The 21083-nt window shown below is 34.0% G+C and overlaps 1 protein-coding gene across 5 annotated transcripts in view; it reads right to left on the bottom strand.

Moving 5' to 3' along the window:
- The window catches only part of LOC138710861 (tetratricopeptide repeat protein 14), a 72063-nt gene that overhangs the window by 32055 nt on the left and 18925 nt on the right, over nt 1-21083 (bottom strand). For 3 of the 5 annotated variants that reach the window (XM_069842029.1, XM_069842031.1, XM_069842030.1), the window contains exons 4-9: nt 20932-21008; nt 15835-15957; nt 10037-10254; nt 1669-1809; nt 389-580; nt 180-302 (exon numbers count right to left, since the gene is read on the bottom strand). In XM_069842029.1, coding sequence (XP_069698130.1) covers nt 180-302; nt 389-580; nt 1669-1809; nt 10037-10254; nt 15835-15957; nt 20932-21008 — 874 coding nt within the window. Of the gene's footprint in view, nt 1-179; nt 303-388; nt 581-1668; nt 1810-2149; nt 2530-3082; nt 3310-10036; nt 10255-15834; nt 15958-20931; nt 21009-21083 lie in introns of those variants that run through there. The other 2 variants (XM_069842033.1, XM_069842032.1) reach the window with 2 other exon arrangements.

Genomic DNA, 21083 nt, shown 5'->3' with positions numbered 1-21083 from the left:
TTACATCATAAAATGTAACAAGATTTATAATATAGACCTAACAGTGCATAGTATCACCTTCATAGTCTGAATGTGAAATGCTAACCTTCATTCTTTTCGTATTTTTTTTTCGGAAGAATTACATCTCTCCCATAAACATATCTAACGTATTTTGTCTGTGCAATATACATATGACTCACCTTCTTCCCAGTGCAACCAAAGTCTCTCCCATATATTTACGAGCATTTTGATGGTTTTGGTTCAATTTCAATGCTGTTTCAAAATCTTCAATAGCTTTCTGAAAACTGCCACTATTAGCATACCTACAATGAATAACATTAACATGTTCATTAAATTCTCTGAAAAGATAAATAAACTATTCCATACAACATAAAAGAAATATTCTTACAATGCTCCACGTGCCACCAAGCCTTCCACATTGCGGGGATCAATGTTCAATGCCTTATTCAGGCACTGGAAAGCTTCAGAGTGTCTTCCTGACTTGAAATGCTCTATGCCTTCTGCAACACTTCTAAAAGCCCACTTACTAGCTTGAACTTGGCGAAGCTCCGATGCATATTCTTGCTCTGAAAACCTTCCCCTGGAAGAATTCAATATAGTTATTGCTCAGAATGTTTTATAATGATACTACAAAATATAACACCCCTTGCATTAAATTCATATAGAATACATTATATAGGAAATAAATTTAAGCTAAATACAAAAAAAATTGAATTACTGCACATGAATATTATATGATGAAAGAATAATGGAACGGAGAAAAATTCTCTCCGGCGGCGGGATTTGAACCCGGGTTTTCAGCTCTACGTGCTGATGCTTTATCCACTAAGCCACACCGGATACAACCCCGGCATCGAACAGAATTGTCTCTGATTGAGTTCAAACTCTTGGGTTCCCTCTAGTGGCCGCCCTCTGCACTACGTCATAGATGTCTATGAACATAGGACCGAAGTCCACATATGTGCTGAGGTGCACTCGTTATGAGTGACTAGTTGGCCGGGATCCGACGGAATAAGAGCAGTCATAAATCACTTCGTGATTTACGCATATCATATATTATTTCAATGTACCGAAGTACATATGATATTTCCATGCAGATATTCTGCGTCATCACACGATGAAAGAGTAATGGAACGGAGAAAAATTCTCTCCGGCGCCAGGATTTGAACCCGGGTTTTCAGCTCTATGTGCTGATGCTTTATCCACTAAGAGAATTTTTCTCCGTTCCATTACTCTTTCATCATATGATGACGCAGAATATCTGCATGGAAATATCATATGTACTTTGGTACATTGAAATAATACATGAATGTTAACCAAAAATTCCCAGTTGCTTTTAAATAAAAGGTGCACTGAAAGATTTCGAAATAATTATTCCTCCTGTTTATGATCATATACAGTGGATTATTTAATGATATATGGTATTGACCAATAGAAGCTACTGTATTTGTTTTCAAGAATAAAACCAGTTTTTCCAGACGTTACATTTGAGGGGCTCAGACGTAAAACATGGTAACTGACATTTTGGTCGAAAATGAGATATGTAGTGTATAATATGTTATCTTACATTCTGCATCTAATGCAGTAATTAGTTTTCCAACATCTCAACAGATGTCAGAAGTATAAACATTTTACTTTCCTGGTAACTATACAAACTGTATTTCTTACCTTAGGCCCGAGATATATGAAAAGTTGCTGTTTCCCAGTCCCATCTGATTTGCTAAGTAGTTCATGTTGTTAGGATTGAAGAAGCCAAGACTCTTCTCCAAAACTTTGTCGTATGTTTCGCCTTTCAACTCCTGCATTTTCCTACACAACAGGAATAAAAAAAGTACTTCTTAGACAAAAAAGAAAAAACATCGAATTGTGTTAACTTCAGAACTTCAATGTGAGCCAGACACAAAAGTAACAAAACAAAATAATTTATAAATTGCTAATTACGCAAATCCTAAAACCAATTGCAAACTAAAACTGCAATGTCTCCAATCTTGATGGTGAGTATTAGTCTTCCATGTTGCTGGTGTATTGAGTAACATATTCTTTATTTGTGCTAGAACATTCCTCCAGCAATGACCTCCTAACATATCTTCAGAAACTATTAAATGCACAGTCAAACACATTTGAAAGAAAAACCATCCAACGTACATACCTTCCGCACTATTAAAAACATATGTTTTAAAGTTGCCTTCTGATCTTCCTATGATAAAATATGCATAATCCAGTCTAAGATGAAAGAGAAATATCCACCACAGTGTTATTATCTCTCTAAGCAGCATACATACTTAAGTCCAATCTCATTATCCACTGGTAACTTCTAGACAGCCACCAATGTACTGCCTGAATGACATCACAATTTTCAGTGGTTGGCCAAGTCTATAATACCAACTGCCTGCAATTCTTCCATCCAATATAAAACATTGTAACATGGTTCTTCTTAGTAATTATTCTTTCTTCATTTGGTAGCAAAATCAAAGTTCAATTCATTTCATATACCACCTTCTGCTGGAAGACAATAAGTAATAGCTGCCACTGTGGGAAGATGATTTAATAACAATTAGTAAGTTCTTTTATTATCTGTGCCATTAATACAGTTTCAGAAGAAAGAGAGGTTTATTACTTGGAGGATCATTCTGCGTCTATTCATTAATCACAATGAAACTGGTGATCCAATATAGTGACACTTTTCTCATGCCAAGATTAAACAAAACTTTATTTAATGGTATTATTATATACTTGTACAACAGAAGAATTCTATTTGAATTAAAATATTCATGGCATTCTTTTTTCTTAGGACTAACAGACCAAGGCCCGCATAACATGAAATTAATATATGCCTTCAGGAAAATTTCACATATTTACTTTCCTTTGAAGAACTATGAAACGTTTGGAACTTATCAAAGTCTAAGGGAATAACAAACAAAATAAATAAAAATAAATTAAATTATTCATGAGAGTAAAAATCTTTAAATGGGACGGGCCTGGCCTCTGGGACATCCATGTACATGAAAACTTGACTTAATTATAAAGAAGTGAATATAAACCACACCTCAACCAATCAACCAACAAAATACCTGGATCTCACCTGCCATTCTGTTGGTTATAAAGCTGTTATGTTACTGTACTGGATTTTAAAAGCATATAAGTCATATGTCCATCATAGCTCTCATCATAACAACATTTCTCTATTGTTTCAGTACAGCTGGATTACATGAAATGACATGATTGATGTTGATTTTCGGCAAGATTTCTGCATGGTGTAATGCTGAAAAGGAAACCCTAAGTCCAAACGAAGCCTTTCCTCAGTGCCATTATCAGACGGTGTCTACTGGAATGTGCCTTGGTTTTGCTTTTTCCAACAAAACAGAGTATACTGGCCACATGTATGCAATCAATTGCATTATTTGTATCTCATTTGATTGATTTGCTTTGTATTGTTTATACATGCTGTAATGTCAAATAAGAAGACATTAATATTAAAACTTAACAATGCTTACCTATGCAACATAGCTGTATATATATATATAATAGAAATAATCTAACGTTAAGTTCTCTGTGATATATTACCCTAAAAACATAAATGAACTAAGTTCACTGTTTTACTTAGAATTAGAGTATGAAAAAAAATTATAGACACTTTGAAGTTAATTGATATATAATTTACATATTAATTCATAATTTTTTTAAAACATATCTTATTCCAAATTAAATAATTCTTAAATACACACAAAAATTTACCTCTTATTACACTCTATTATTTGTGCTTGAAGTTTTACGGAAGAAGAAAAACTAAAAAGCTCCAATTTTACAGTTCCTTGTAAGCATTCCATTCCTCTCCAATATAGAAACCTAAATAAATGTAACAACATTCGAAGATGAATATGCAATTTGTGAAAATGAGCGAATTATTATTTTCCCAGGCAGCAAAAAATGTTTCCATGTACTGTAGGCTCAGAAATCGCCAAATTTGTCTTGAAATTTATCAGTACAACAGAACCAGAATGTGAGTTATAAAAAGACATACTTTTCATGGATGTTATTCATATCGTAGAGACAATAGAATTTTACACATTTTTAGCCTTGTCTTTCGAGACGTGTAATATTCGACATCATACTCGAATCAATTTATGATTAGGAAAACAACACATCTTAGAAACTAGGGACCACTATTACAATTTAACATGCTTACCAAAATGAGACACACATTTATATGAAAAGTTAAAGCAAGGTATAACGAGTCTTTCTATCCACCTATTTTTTTCCAAAGTCATTTTTTAATTCAGTGATGCACACTTAACCAATTTAAACGTGCAAATCTAAACTTATTTATAGATGAACTGCAAAGCCATTGTTTCTCCCAATGAATATATAATTTATTTTGTCTTATTGTCCCAAAGTTTAGTCTTGTTTATGTGTCCCTCACAAGATGACAAATAAAATATTAAATATATTTTTAAAACTATTAAATCACCATCGTCATCATTCAGAGACATAAGACCAGAGTTACTTGGCCAGCTACGAAATAACTGTCAGCTGATGAATTTGAAGTTAAGGTCTGACCCTTTACACTGGCTGAACTTCCTGAAATTTCCATAGTATTCTTATAATGCATTATAATATTTAGGGAATAACAGTTTATGCTATGAAATGTAAAGGATTCCTGCAATTGTTGGAAAAACAGTTTATGTTATGAAATGTGAAGAATTCCTGCAATTGTTAAGTCATAAAACAAAAATATTAAAATATGAAATCAATTATTGACGCTTACCCTTGCTAGTTATTAGCAATTTACAACTTGGCAAAAACCAAAATTTGCTACTTCTGATAAACAGTGTATGTCCATTAATTGCCAGTGCTGACTTGAAATTACGTCGAAGTCACGACCTCTTGGTTTAGTCCATAGTCTAGTAAAGTCTAGTGTTCTTAGGTTGAGATCTGGCATTGCATCAACTCCATAGGCCTGTCTAGTAGTATGCAAGTTTAAAAATGACCCGTTTCCAATGGCAGGATCTTGACTTTCACACCATTATCCTTCTTGCTTTCCAGTGAAAACTTGTAATATTTTATAATCTTCGTTTTTCCCTGCTTAATCTATCGCATATCAACAGACGTTCTGCATTCAAGACAGAGTTTGAGTTAGACACTGAAAAAACCCGACCACATAATGTAGACAGGATAAAAACACTTTCAACATCCAAATTTTAAAAAAGTGAGAACAAAGGTACTGTATGTTTGTCTGGTTTAGTTAATAGCTCAGAAAACAAAGTATCATTTCAAATAAATTTCTCTCATACAGTATTTAATACAGTTTTTTTTAAGAGTAGAAGGTAGTTTAAATTGCACATATCTCCGCAAATTTTATGCAACCTTGCTTGAGACCCAGACATTCTTTTACAAAATAAATTTTTGTCGGTATTTGGTTGTCAAGTTTGTTCAAAAAACTATTAGTGTTGTTCCAAGATAGACTTTTTCTTTATCCCCTTATGAACAATTACATATCATATGATAAGGTACATGAATAATTTTCACATTAATTCTTTTCAAATAAGGTTCATTGTGAAGCACACCATACAGATGAACTCGGTTATAGCATTATTGAAAGGACTAGACGCAATTACTGCCACTATAAAAATATATACATACAATAGGTAAGTAAAATTCAGAGAAATACAGTCACAATACCACGTATTTTATATACCATTATAATTTAATTTTCAATTTTATATAGACCTACAGTACTAAAACACTTGAAAATACTTTACACCATATTTTCATTAATTTGAAAAATATTGTACTGAATTGTAGCAAATAGCGAAATACGTAGTAAATTCTATAATGTAAAGTAATTAAAATACACACCACTCAATTAAGAACGCAGATTAAAGAAATATGTAATTTTTTTCAGCTTCAGTTTTACAAAATACTACTCGTACTATAATCTGTAAATCATTTTCAATTCTTCTTCTGCCAAACCAAATTCACGGCACACATCAGCATTCTTTCTACCATTCCCGATTTTTTTTAAGTTTATCTTCCACATTTAACTTTTTTTGCACCTCGCTGCATTCTCCTGTACATAAAACCTGTTTGCACCCAATGTCTGAAGTTACAGCACAGTCTAGTATATACAGTCACGAAACTCAACACGTAGTAAATATGCATACATAGATAGTTGCTAACCACTAGGATTGGTACTAACGCCTCATCACAGACAATGCGAAATAGTGCCAGCACAGTCTATTGTTCCTAGTACCCTCATAAACTCAAGCTTCGTGACTGTATATACTAGACTGTGGTTACAGTCTCAATTGCCGGTCTTGGCTTGCTATTGTTTTTAAAGGGTTGCTGTCCGCCAATAAAATGCTTTTGTTACAGTAATTGAAAATAATATTTGTCACAAATGACCCATCTATCTGAAAATTCCTTTCAAAGATATTCTCGGTTTAATGTACGTAGAATATGAATTCTTAGAGAATTTACATGGTTTCTAAATGTCAATATTAACAAGTTGCTCATTAAAAATGTGTCATAAAAATAATAAATTACGTTTAATACAGACAAAATCACATTTCTTAACGAATGTCATGTAGTTGAGGCGTTGCATTAAGCGTGATTGCTATAACCAAGTTTAACTGTATTAAGTCCAGACATCCTCTCGAAGCATAACAGTCCGAATTTAAAATAGCAGTAACAAAGCAGAAATTCCTACAACAATACTACCGGTATTTGCTTTATGTGGTAACATGTTGATACACAAATCTGCAAAGAAACAGAGGAATAATGTTCTGACATTTACGTGTGTCAATTTTTGCAAAGCATTTTCATTAATCTATCTCTTCATCAAACCTGGCCTTTCAAGTGAAAGTTTATATGTAATCAAATGCCTCTCTACTCTAGTTGCGTTTTTCCGTAAATTGCTTTTTTGGTCACTGTTCTCAATATAAATTGATATAACTCAAACTATCAATGATTGGAAGCTCAAATTTTGTACAGATCTAAAACAGTCTATTTAAAAGACTTGGGCTTCATTAGAATTTTGATGTTTAAATTGAATATGAAAATAATTAATAATATGCAAAGAAGTGCACTCGAAAACTGAAATCCAAGATATTCTATATTCAGTTATAATGTTTCTGTAAAGTAAATAAAAATCAAGTGAAACCATTTTCAAGAATACATTCTTGTGAATCTAATGGTAAAAAAAAACTTCTCAAATATCTTTAAAAAAAAAAACCGAGTTATAACAATTTTTGTGAATTGCTAGGCTAACTGCCAAATTTGGGCTTCCTTTTGTTTTTTTTTTAACCTAATACCCAATTTTAGATTTTATCCATATGGCTGTTCAGCACAAAAAAATTTATAAGTTTCAGTGAAAAAACAAACAAGGAATTTCAATTTTTAGTATCCTCTTCCCTTAAGTTCCAAATCAACAAATTATTGACAGGATATATGGCAATGAAATAACTACTACGAAGTTATACTGTAAATGGGAGACAACTCTAACAAAAGTGTATTTGTTGTCAAATATCACTTTATTTTCACCGATACACTGTCTAAAAAATGTAGCCTCAAATACAGAAATGTTTATATTAAATAAACTACAAACTAATATGACATTAAATGTTCTAAAATTATCAAAAATTTTACTGGGAAAAACACGTAACAAGTAAAGGAATCTCATTTTTTAAATTCGAAGTTAAGAAACCTCCCTACAGAATCCGAAGTAATGTTATCTAATTTGTCACTACAGTTCATGATTGACAAAAATATGACTGGGACAAACACTTCATTCACAAGTCAAAAAATTCCTCTTCACAAAATCGGAGGTTCATCAAGAACTATTTGGAGAGTAACGAAATGCATCATCAAGTATCCATATCATTTCCTAGTATGTTTTGCCAAATTATTTCATGCATACCACATACCTCACCAATAACTGTAAGAATTACAGAAGACTTCATATTCTAACCCTACTAAAACTTGCTTAAGATAAAATTGTCACTTTCATCTAGCTGTGCCCACTACTTACGTTCTTTTTTTGCTCATCTATCTCCATAAGAATCTTATTTTCAACACACAAACATAGTTCATTTATATGATTAAAGGATGGAATGTCAAAACTAATAGAAAAGTATCAACTTTAAATACGCCAAACTACTTAGCAGACTCTGGGTATCCAAGTGAAATTTATGATGGACAAAAATGTATTAGGACAGATTTTGACGGGGCATTTCTAATCTCTGTTCTATAAACCATAATTTCAACAATTTTGCAGAGTAATATAATTATAAATGCCCCCACAAGAAAGAGCTTCTATCACAAAGTGAAGATTTCATAATTATCTGTTCAGCTCTAAAGTTAGAAATAGGTTATGACGCGCACACACACGTAACATTCTTACATTCAAACAATGGTCAATTCTAATTTTGAGGATAAATGTATGTTTCAAAAAATAAAATATAAACGTGGTAATAGAAAGAAAAGGACAAAATAGTGGTAATGAAACTAATCTTGAGGATGCCACAAAAGTACCAACAGCAATAGTTTTCTGCACGTTGCATAAACCAAATCTGTCGAGTTATTTGCTAAACAACAGGTCATGATAGTGCCTGTCATCTCTATACAAATACAGATTACACTCATGACAGACGTAGGAGGCATTACCAATCATATTTTCATAACTGAAATTAGTCCTACCACCAACAAACCATTTCGTTTTAACACTATTTTGAAACATCATATTATATAAATAAAAAATTCTTAATAAATACTTCAATGTCAAAATATGTTTCCCTTTTATCAGAATTCATATTTTATAAAGCTCAACAGATGTGCATTAATTAAATGTACTAATAACGAATACTCATCTTGTGTCTGAAGGCACAGGCAAAGTCCAAGAATAAGTGAAAGTATGCTGTTGATTACACCAATAACTCTCAAAGTAAAACTGTTGTTTAGCTGTCTTTAATTAAAATTTCTCTGCATGTGAAACACAAAACAGAAACCCAACTGAGAATTTTCATTAAAGCACAATTATGAAGTAAGAAATTTATCTTTAAATGTGGCAATTTTTACTTTGTAATGCACGAAAATTATTTTATCTTATACTTTTTCTACTGAAGAAAATCACTGTCTAAGACATGGGTTGCAAAAATGTATAGTTCGACAATAAAAGATAATTTCAAGTTCAGAGTGTAGGGCACAAAATTAACTTTAATTGTAAGCAATTATATAAAAATAAACATAACTGTTGTATGTAATGGGATAATTATATGTAAATGACTTTATAATTTAAAGTTATAAAGTTATAAAATATGTAAGAAGTTTTCAGTATTATATACATTATCTACTACAATTAATTAAATTTCAAAAAATTACATAGGCCTATCCAAATTTTAAAATTAAACTTGTATCTTACATAGCTATTCCAATATAACTTTAATAATTATTTAATTTACAAGTTTTTCGCAATGTTACCACTAGTTTTCCCAAGAATTCGGTCCAAAAAGCAGAATTTTTCTATTACTGTATTTATAATTTAATGAATACAGTCAGTTTTATTACTGTATCACTACATTAGGAAAAAATCTCATACTAAAAGTGCTCCTACCTTATAAATAAGTGAAAGAAAATACATCAAACCACACTGACCCATAAAGCAAAAACTGTTTTCATAGTAACAGTTCCCAAATTTATATTTCAGTGCTGCATGATCTACAACTATAAACTTGTGTATACTGTGATGTGCCTGTACAGAATAATACAAAATAATTAATACTTAAGATAGATGGTGTGCTCACAAATTACAGTCACTCGTGTATACCATAAGGGTATTGTAAGCACTGAAACATGCATCAAACACATGCTCAATTTTAAACATCCAATCCACAATATACACAAGTATACATTAAATGTAAACAGCTATAAAAAAAAAAGTAAGAAGCATAAACCTATTGCTTAATGAATTAAGAAAACTTCCTCCATCCACCATATACATATAAAATCCAAAATTTGTAAATGCTAAGAAAATCACACTTACTTGTAAACTTCTGGGAAATCATCACTGTGGATGATGCCTAGCCGTGACGCGTAATCCGAGTTAGGAGGCAGTGTCACGCCCTTCATCCCACACACCACCTTCTCTGTGTTCGAGTTCACTTCCAGCACTTCGCAGCACACTGTATCATTCGTTATGTAGCTACAGGTCACAGATTTCTTGTCCGAAGCTGGGATTAAGTTGGATGTGGGGCAGAATGCCTGTACATTAAATATTTCTTATTGAACTAAAATACAAAGTATACCAACTCAAGACGGACATGACATATCTAAATCATGCAGTGAAAACAACTCACCCTTATTTAGTCTAACCTGTTATCAGTAACTGTTAGTAAGAAATCATATGAGTGTACTATTGTGGAACAAAGAATTTTCGCATACGATTCTTTCTTGAAACATGAATCATTAAGATGCTAAAGGACATCTCAGAAAATATCCAAACTGCACAATACCAAGTAAATTTACCACTTACAAATTACTGACGAGACATCCCTATATTATGTCTAAATCAAAAGTTTGGTATGCTATCAGCATACATAAAATAAATAAGTTGGTAATTCACAAGCAAGCAGAAATTCGGAAAGAATGTTTATTGAGATACAGATTATTTGAGAAACCATAATTTTGTCCTTAGCTACAAGTTTTGACAAAACTCCAAATAACTCTCTTCAGCTTATAAATATTTTGGATCTATGTTATCTTTTTAGGATGAACTTCTCATTTGAATTGCAATATTTCTAAATATTTTAAAGCTACCTTTCATTACATTTGAAAGAGCTAAGGTGCCCCAAAGTTCGTGGACATGTATTGTTTATCAAATACATGAAATATTTGCTATAAAAATTATAATCGTTCGTATTTATTTTGCATGTAAGCTAATTAGAATAAAAGCTAACGTAAGTACAAACTTCATATTACAGAATGAAAAGAAAAAAGTTTTGATTTCTGGACATAACGCATTTTGATTCCAAACTCCTCATACAATGCACCATATATTACAATGAGAAGTATCCTCGAGTACTACTCCGGCTGCTGTTATGATTTTGATCTTTGGAACCATTATTATACAATATATACAAAGGTTATGCAGTTATTATACTGTTATTTGGTATTAAAATTCAATTTCAAGAAAAATTCTAAAACATTTGAAAGTAAAAACATTGATATCTTCTTGAAGTCCCACACAACAGCTCCTCAAGTACATTATCTCCTATTACAACTAGGCCAGAAAAATACATCTTAACAAAATCTTCTGATTTCATCCCCTTCAGGGAAATACTCCGACACATTTTCATAAAATCTTTTGATTTAATCCTCTTCAGGAAAATATTCTCATAACATCACAAATTTACAAAATTTGGTGACACTAGTGCACAAAATCAAAAACATTATCGAAGCCTAATATTTATCACTGAAGTTTTGAAAATAATTCGATTTGTTCCGAAATTACAGACTGAAATGATTTTATTACAAACATATATTCAAAACACTCAATTTAAATATAATATTTTTAAATTGTGACAACATTCCTTTCCAAAGGCTCTTACACATATGCAAAGTTAACTTTGAAGGCAATTATTATAAGTAAATGTTTACGTGTTTTAGCAAGCAATCTAGTATGTACATTGAACTTATTAGATTTAACTGTCATTGTTCAGATCATTCATAAGCCAAGCTCTTCTTTTATACACTCACACTCCACTAATACATCCTCCTCACATTGAGCAGATGGCCCATTTTCGTAACTGTTTGAATAAAATTGTATTGAAGTTCTGTCCTTCAACTCAAGCAGAATCTTCAATAAAGTTTAAGGGAGTCAGAATTGAGATCCTGTAAGAGTTATTGGCAGTAAAGTGACATGGCAGAAAAGATGTTAGTATTCTGTCTCTGAAGTACAGCATTCACATGGTCAACATAAAGAAAAAAAAAAAAGGCAACAATGAAGGGGAAGAAACAGTGGTGAAACCGAAGGGCGTAATAGAATACAGTAATGGTATGTTGTCAGGATGGTGGCTTCTTTTCCTTCCCCATTATGAGGAAATACATAAAAATACTACAGAAATGTTTTCTTCCATAATATAATGGTTATGGTACTTTTCAGCTTTTCAATGCCTACGCAATTCCATGTAAGACCTTGAAGGAAAGCAAATCCAGGAACAAAAGAAACTATACAAATTTTCGGCCAGACCTAGCAGCAGACATTTTATAGGGGTTAACCTTGCCTAATTACAATGTTGATGGAAGAGATAGGGATGCTGGAGATACACAGGCAGGATTACAAGCAAAGTGTTGGGCTCAATTCCTCAGTCATATTCCACTCACAGAAAAAGAAGCCAGCAAGAATCTGCAAAGTTTTAAAATCTCACAAAGAAACAAAGTGAAACAACGTGGGAGTACAAGCAATGTTCGGTGCTGGAATCATTCGAAGCCTATCATACTATTCAAAATGATTAGTACCCATAATTATGAGTATAATATCACAAATTGTAGTAAAAGTGCCTTTAAATGTCACTTACCACACCACTACCAACTCACTGTCTGTGTGTGGGAATTTAAACAGAGATTCCAAGCAATACATGCATTCTTTTAAATTGTACCACATGGCCTTAATGGTAGCAATAAGCAAACTTTAGAAAAGAGTCTACAATGAAAATTTGTTAAAGACCAGTGGCAAATTAAGTTCATTCTGGTGTACTGCTTTTGTTAGAAATCTTACGTTTGTGGACTTAACATAGTTTGATTCATTCAGAGTGATGGACAGAATACATTCAGACCCTTGATTTCAAGCTGGATTTAATTGCAACAAATGTCAAATGTAGGATGGTGAAGTGCTTCTAAAAGAACGCAAATGTGAAGGAAAAAAACGCATTTCCGATAAAATGTGGACTTAACGCGTTTTGATTCCGAGCTCCTGGTATTATCATTCCTGATATAAAAAATTACTAGCAGTAATCTGAAAGTTGATTTATTTAAATTTAAATATGTTTTATTTAACAACGCTTGCAACTGCAGAGCTATATCAGCGTCACCGGATGTGCCGGAATTTTGTCCCACAGGAGTTCTTTTACATGCCAGTATATCTACTGACATGAGCCTGTCCCATTTAAACACACTTAAATGCCATCGACCTGGCCCGGGATCGAACACGCAACCTTGGGCATAGAAGGCCAGCGCTATACCAACTAGCCAACCAGGTCGACCTGGAAGTTGATCTTACCACAATTCAAATCTTTGCATAGTGCAAAACAACTTTAAATGTTGATGTGTGGTGACTGATGACTAGACATCGGAAGTTAAGGGACTAAAAAAAATGGTATTTCAGGTGCCTAACAAGGCTCTAAAAACAACAAAAATTGGGCAATAAAAGGCATTGAAATTATATCGAATCACTCATAAAACATTCTTAAGACCATAAGTAGCTTAACAAAGTGCACTGGAAAAGTAGTTTCTCTGTTCTATAGACTTGTTTCACTTGTACTTATTCATCCACAATTTCACGTCCATAATTTGAGTTACAATAAACAACAACCAACTTTTCAAGTTTAATGCACAAACTTCTGTCATGTTTATTGAACAAAATCAGTTTATATGCTGAAAAAGCTCTCTCAGCATACATTGATGTGACTGGAGCATACTTAACAGTGCACTGGAAAAGTAGTTTCTCTGTTCTATAGACTTGTTCACTTGTACTTATTCATCCACAATTTCACGTCCATAATTTGAGTTACAATAAACAACAACCAACTTTTCAAGTTTAATGCACAAACTTCTGTCATGTTTATTGAACAAAATCAGTTTATATGCTGAAAAAGCTCTCTCAGCATACATTGATGTGACTGAAGCATACTTAACAGTGCTATCCTGGCTACATTAAACCCTTCAGGAAGCTCACCGCCATTCCCACTTAGCACATTATACACAAAATTAATGGTTTCATAGCCAGGATTTTTTGACAAAACATTGTTCAGCTTTTCACATATTTTAGTAGCATTCTTGCAAGGAGCTTCTCGTTTTTTTTTTTTTTTTTTTTACAGACAAAAATAGGGACATAGATTCACACAAAGACAGACTACTAGCTTCCAGTTCTTGAATAGTGTCGACTAGAAAAGTGAAATGTGCATTGATATATGCCTAATCTTCTTTAAGGCCTTTTTCTTTAAACACACAGTGTGCTTGCTTTGAATGACAGGGAATCCTCAGAAAATTCGTTCACAATTAGTGTTATTTGTTCAAAGGTCTTCGCATAGTATTTTACTGCTCTCAACAATGTCTCCCACCCCGTAATTACTGATTCAGGGGGTAGGGGAATGTCAGGTAACATCTCTCTGAATACACCAATCCTTGAAGGGGCTTTAAGAAAAACTTTCTTAACCAATGAAATTAACGTATTGACTGTTGGAAATAACTTCCTTACTTCCTCAGCAACTCAATGCAGTCAAGGACAAGACAAGTGTGTGGCTTCAAAAGTTGACCTGCTGCAATCATATATGCCACTGCAGCTGTTAACAATAACAGTACGTCTTGGTCTTCAACACCATTTAGATATGTTTTCAATTCCACATTAACAAAATACGCAATACTTTTATAATTTGTTTTCTGAAGTTCTTTTGAACATAGAAGATGGGCCTTTCCTGAAACATTTACATCCATTTTCCCAATGATTAAATTAGGATGCACTTGTAAGTTCCAAGAATAGGTCCTACAGAATCCCAGAAGACAGTCAACATTACCTTGTCTGCCGATGGTTGCATCTTGAATCTTTTGGAGACAGGAGATGTCAGATGTTTCCACTGCATGCTTTTCCTCTTGCTTTCGGGTGAACCCACGTTTCATCACCTGCCACAATCCTCTGCAGAAAGTTGTCACCTTCTTCACAATAACGTCAAATGGCAGTAACACATGTCTACGCAGTTGCGCTTATGTTCATCTGTCAGTTGCTTCAGAACCCACCTGGCAGAAACTTTCCGGAATTCAAGATTATCGTAGACCAGAAAATACACAGATCTAATACTGATATTCAGTTTTTGTGCAACTTCCTCTATTGTCACCCTTCGGTCTTCCAGGATCATATCCCTAGCTAGTTCATTTTCAATAGTTGAGGCTGTCACCAGAAGACCCAAGCACTTGGAATCAGTCACACTTGTTCCGTCATTTTCAAACTTTTCTATCCACTCGTATATGACTATGTAAGAGAGCATTGTCACCATACTGAGCACACATTCTTTGATGGATCTGTGAACCTGGTACACCTTCTGTCCAAAAAAAAAACATAACTATCATTGAACGCTGTTCCACTTTGGTGCAATTTTCAATTTAAGCTGCTATGTTCAACCTCACACAGCAACCGTCAGACTAACCTCTCACACAACGGACTTGCCATGACGACTCTTTATATTACACCCTACCATACCCGTCACCCCCACCATTCTCCATCCTTCCGTCTCCACTGCAGGATTCACAGTGTGGAAACTTTTTGAAAAGTCCTCGTATTAGTCGAAAAATATGGGTGTTAGAAGTTTGGACAATCCTGGATCCTAAAATATTTGCAATGAATGATTTTCCTGCGGGGTTTTCAAGTTCTTTAATGTGAACTTTTTTTTTTTAAATGGGCCTTTTGGGTGTTGATGCAACACCCTTTTAGTTGAGATGACATGGAATGACTCAACAGTAAAACATCAAGTACGACTGCATTTCACGAATACATGTAAGAGAACAATACATTTCAGGCAATAGTTACAAAAATGTTAGAGATAGTAAGATGGTATAAGAATGCTCTCAAACCTTGATATTTAGATCTGACACACATCTTGCCCCTTCTCCATCTGTGCACAACACCTTCAGCATCATTCCTGAGACTGACTTGCTGAGTATGGAACCAATGATAATATCACCTTTCTTCGTTATCTGCAATTAAAAAAACAACAAATTATCAGGGCTTGAAAAAAAAACACTTGTCTGCTCATCTATGATGAGTGAAAAATTTTTGGCTTTTTAATTGCGCATTTGAGGATTGTTTTTGCAAAACTTGCTAACTGCAAAATTTGCAAAATTGAGAATTTTATGGATTCGTTAACATAAGGCAGGCCTCTACATGATGTTAAAGGCGTCTTAGTAAAATTGGATTATTTCTTTTCATTGTAGTGTGTCAAAGTGTGATCGTTTTTTCAAAACTTGCTTTCTCCTAAGTGAGAGTTAGCAGCAAAATTTGCTTACTACAGTGTTTTGTCTCTCCTGTAAAATTTAGTTTTTTCAGTTAGCAAGTTTTGCAAAAACGGTCCTCATTTCTAGTTCAACTATGCTCACTAGTGAAATTTTTTCTAGATTGATGACTAAAGCTCTTTAAATTATAATAGCTTATAGTACAAATGAATAGTCTTAACAAGCAAACTTAGAACAGAGCAATGTTAACTAAGAATAAATGTGAAATGCACTACAATATCTTCGTTTTTGTTCCACACAAAGCACAAAAAAGTGTTTACACTCTAGTTCAAACAGCAACAATGCCATTAAAATTTTAGTTTAAATTAACCGATACCATGAAGACTAATAATTTTTTTTTTTTTCCTAATTAATGCTTATGTAACTGAACGCAAATAATGTCTCTGAAGTGGCTAACTTTACGTTAACCTATATACAATGAGCTACGAAAATCTTAGGTATAAATGTACATACTTTTATTTGTACGAAGGTCAATTTGAAGCAAATATTTCTGGTTATTGATGAGAAGACAATGGCTAGTCGATTTTCCCCATAATTAAAAAAATCGTGTTGGTGGAAGTACGGTATATAATAATTTCTTAGAAGGATCTACTCCGTTATTTAAGAACCCAAGAGTAACAATAAAGAGTTTAAGTATTAGAACGTTAATTTCTGAAGCAATGTAATTTGGTAAAGAATCATTTGCAGCCATTATGCTTTGAACAATAGGTAATTCAATATTATCAATCGTTAGAAATGAAAAACACTAGTATGAATCCCAACTATCATGGGAAGGAAAGTAGTGATGCCACAATGAACTATGCTGAAATCTGAGGTTTCATAATTAACAGAACAATAAATTAGTATGTACCAGTTTCTGCTTTATTGGCAGTTTGGGTCGCATAAAAAGTGTTTTTCGAAACAGAAATAGAGAAGGAATCTTGTTTGCCATGGCACTTCTGACACTGAAACCTGTCAAATGGGTTATTCAGGGTGGAACAAGTTGTGGCAGATATATGTACATTGTACAATGGACACTGTACATGTGTCAGTTCAAGATCCACACCATATATCCATTGATGACTTCATGCTCAAGAAATATTTCATCTAGTTTACTAAAATTTTTCACTTCAACCACGTTAATTTGCGTAAGCTGCCAGAACTTCTAACTAAACAAGTGCAGAAACCTATCTTTAAATTCATGATGTGCTGTAAAAAGAGCATTAAGTATGTGTTTTGGATAGAGCAAAAGCAAACTTTGAAATGAGGTCCAAAATCATTAGTGACCTGAAAATCTAGAGCTGTACAGTTATTCTTTACTTTTGTTCCATCTATCTCTATCTCAAGAATTGTGGAACTAGTTATGGCTGAATGAAAATGTCTAACAACTGAATATTAATTTCTGTAGTGCTGCAGGTGTTAAGCACTTGTTCCTGCATACTATCTTAAATTTTATTATTTTATCAAATGTGTGCTTTTACAATGTCCACAAAACATGTACAGGAGATATAAGCTGCATACACTATGTTAAATTTTATTATTCTATCAAATGTGTGCTTTTTACAATGTCCACAAAACATGTACAGGAGATATAAGTCTGCATACACTATGTTAAATGTTATTATTTTATCAAATGTGTGCTTTTTTACAATGACCACAAAACATCTACAGGAGTTATAAGCCTGCATACACTATGTTAAATGTTATTATTTTATTAAATGTGTGCTTTTTACAATGTCCACAAAACATGTACTTACTTACTTACTGACTTTTAAGGAACCCGGAGGTTCATTGCCGCCCTCACATAAGCCTGCCATTGGTCCCTATCCTGAGCAAGATTAATCCATTCTCTACCATCATATCCTACCTCCCTCAAATCCATTTTAATATTATCTTCCCATCTACGTCTTGGCCTCCCTAAAGGTCTTTTTTCCTCCGGCCTCCCAACTAACACTCTATATGCATTTCTGGATTCGCCCATACATGCTACATGCCCTGCCCATCTCAAACGCCTCCACAAAATATGTACAGGAGATATAGGTATTGCAATAAAGTGCATGCTTTTCCTTTACAACTTTACATGTACTACTAATACTTAAGATTTTCCTTTCATTACTGAAAATAGTACCCATAGACTATCAGAAAAATGTTATCCAAAATGGCTCTGCCCCCTTTACTTCGAATAAATGCGGTTCTATTGTTGGAAAACACATTTCAAGATACTGTATTAAGAGATTAAACAGAATGTGATGAAGCTGTATGCTATTTCAGAAAATGATTTTTAAAAAATGTAGTTGTTTCCTAATGCCAGGCGTTTGACAAAGTCATTTGACCTCTTGCACTCCAATATTTTTCAAAGATATTATCATGGTCAGCCACTGAAGCACAGATTTTGAGGTGTTCCGAATCCATTTCTTGGTTTGAGTTGCACAATGGGCAGTTAGGGGACTGATATATTCTAATTCTATGCAGGAGTTTGGCCAAACAATCATGGCCTGTTGCCAATCTAAATGCAGCTACAGACGATTTTCGTGGTAAATCAGGAATTAACTGTGGATTATGATGCAGAGAGTTCCATTTTTTCCCTTGAGATTGTGTTATCAAATTTTGTTTGTTGAAGTCTAAGTATGTAAAGGTAAAAGGTAAAGGTATCCCCGTAACATGCCATGAAGGCACTTGGGGGGCATGGGGGTAGAGCCCCATGCTTTCCATGACCTCGGCACTAGAATAAGTAGTGCATTGCACGCTACTTTTCGTGCTGCGCAACCCGAGTGCTGCAAAAGTTGCAACTGGAGGTTGCGAGTCTGTTCACACGCAAGGCGCTACTTTTGCAGCCGCAGTCATGCTGCAGGTTCCCATATCAGTGTTGACTTCTCAATATAAATTTTGTGGTTATGTTCGCATTATTAAGAAACTCATGCGAAAGCTTCCTTATCTATTATTTGCTTTTCTGTCGTATCTAGTATTCAGAAATTGACATTATTTTTACTATGAAGCTTTTAAAAACACCTATATACTTAAATGAGCTCAGTTGGTAGAGCAGCTGGCTACGGACTGGAAGGTCCGGGGTTCGATCCCAGGTGGTGACAGGATTTTTTCTCGTTGCCAAACTTTCAGAACGGCCCCGAGGTTCACTCAGCCTCCTACAAAATTGAGTACCGGGTCTTTCCCGGGGGTAGAAGGCGGTCAGAGCATGGTGCTGACCACACCACCTCATTCTAGTGCTGAGGTCATGGAAAGCATGGAGCTCTACCTCCATGCCCCCCAAATGCCTTCATGGCATGTTACGGGGATACCTTTTTTATATACTTAAATGATAACCAACAGTATATTCACATAATCAATGTTGGCAACCCTCCTGTTTGGAACTACGCTACGAAAAATTAAAAAAATGAATTATATCCTCAGCAATTATGCTCAGACTGTGTTGTGTATTTAATAACTGTTTTCATCACATTTAACATTAAAATATATCCAAATGATAAAAGTATCGTTGGCACATTTGGGTGGTAACACTGGTTGCAACCGCAGCAAAAGTTTCAACAAAACTGATATCAAAAATGCTGCGGCTGCAACCCTGAGAACCCTGTTCACACGTCGCTACTTTTAAGTTGCGCGCAGCATGGAAAAGTAGTGGGCAGTAGGTTCGGCAGTCGCTACTTTTCGGGTTGCACCGTTGTTCACACGTCGCAGTACAAGAGTTGCGCAGTTTTTTGTACTGCAGTGCTGCAAAAGTAGCGATGTGTGATAGTACCTTTAGTAACAGGTCTGTAAGTAGCAGTGCTGCCCTTCTTTGCTAGTGCATCCGCATTCTCGTTTCCCAGGATTCTATAAAGGGATGGTATCCATTGGAATAAAATTCTTTTATTGAGTGATATTAATTTAGAGAACATTTTAGTTATTTCTGCTGTTTGAGATGAAGGTGTGTGTTTAGAGACTATTGATAGAGTAGCTGCTTTGGAGTCTGACAATATAACTGCATTCTTAAATTTATTGATGTGAAATAGAAGATTCCTGAGACTTTCACTTATTGCAACAATTTCTCCATCAAAACTGTTGTTCCATATCCAAGAGATCTATAAAGTGAGAAGAGAGAGCACGTAACACCTGCACCTCGTTCTGTGGAGATCAAGTATCCGTCGGTGTATAAATGAAGCCAGTTTTGTGGAGGGTACCTAATATTAATTGTCTCTAAAGGCAATTGTTTCATTATTTCAGTGCTTACTTCTCATTTCAGTATTTCTTCTGTTAAATTTAGATTATATTCTATATTTAATAGAGTTGAAGGGTTTGGTTTAATTTGTAAGTTTTCTTTTAAATTCGGGATATTGATTTTCTGTTTTAATTCTTGAACCATGGATATGAAACTTTTTTGAGTTTTCAATCTACAGAGAGGACTGTATGAATGTCAATTGTTTCCTGGTAATCTGATAAGTTTTTCATATTGAATCAGTGCTTTTTCTTCTATTGTCATTTTGATGCTATTAATATTAGTGAAGAATCTCATAGAATCTATTGGAGTTGTTTTGATTCCACCAGTAATGAGCCTGTAATGCAGCTGGAAAAAGTATACATTTTCGGAAAGGGCGATTTCTCAAATCTGTACTTCTTGTAGTTTTTTTTTTTTTTTTTAATGAGACCAGTTTAGCTACTTTTTGATCAGCCTCAATATACACCTACCTGGAAGAAACGTTTCACTCTACTGGCCTTATCCAACGTCAGAAATGTATCGTAAGGAGGCATCACAGCATAATAATCTGGAAAATACATATCTATAAGCAACTGCATATGATTCCATGAACATGTTGGTAAAAATTTAAATACATTTTAAA

Source organism: Periplaneta americana, chromosome 12 (assembly GCF_040183065.1).
Source record: "Periplaneta americana isolate PAMFEO1 chromosome 12, P.americana_PAMFEO1_priV1, whole genome shotgun sequence".
NCBI lineage: Eukaryota > Metazoa > Arthropoda > Insecta > Blattodea > Blattidae > Periplaneta > Periplaneta americana.
The sequence above is the reverse complement of the archived record's forward strand: the minus strand, read 5'-3'. Positions and strand labels throughout refer to the sequence as shown.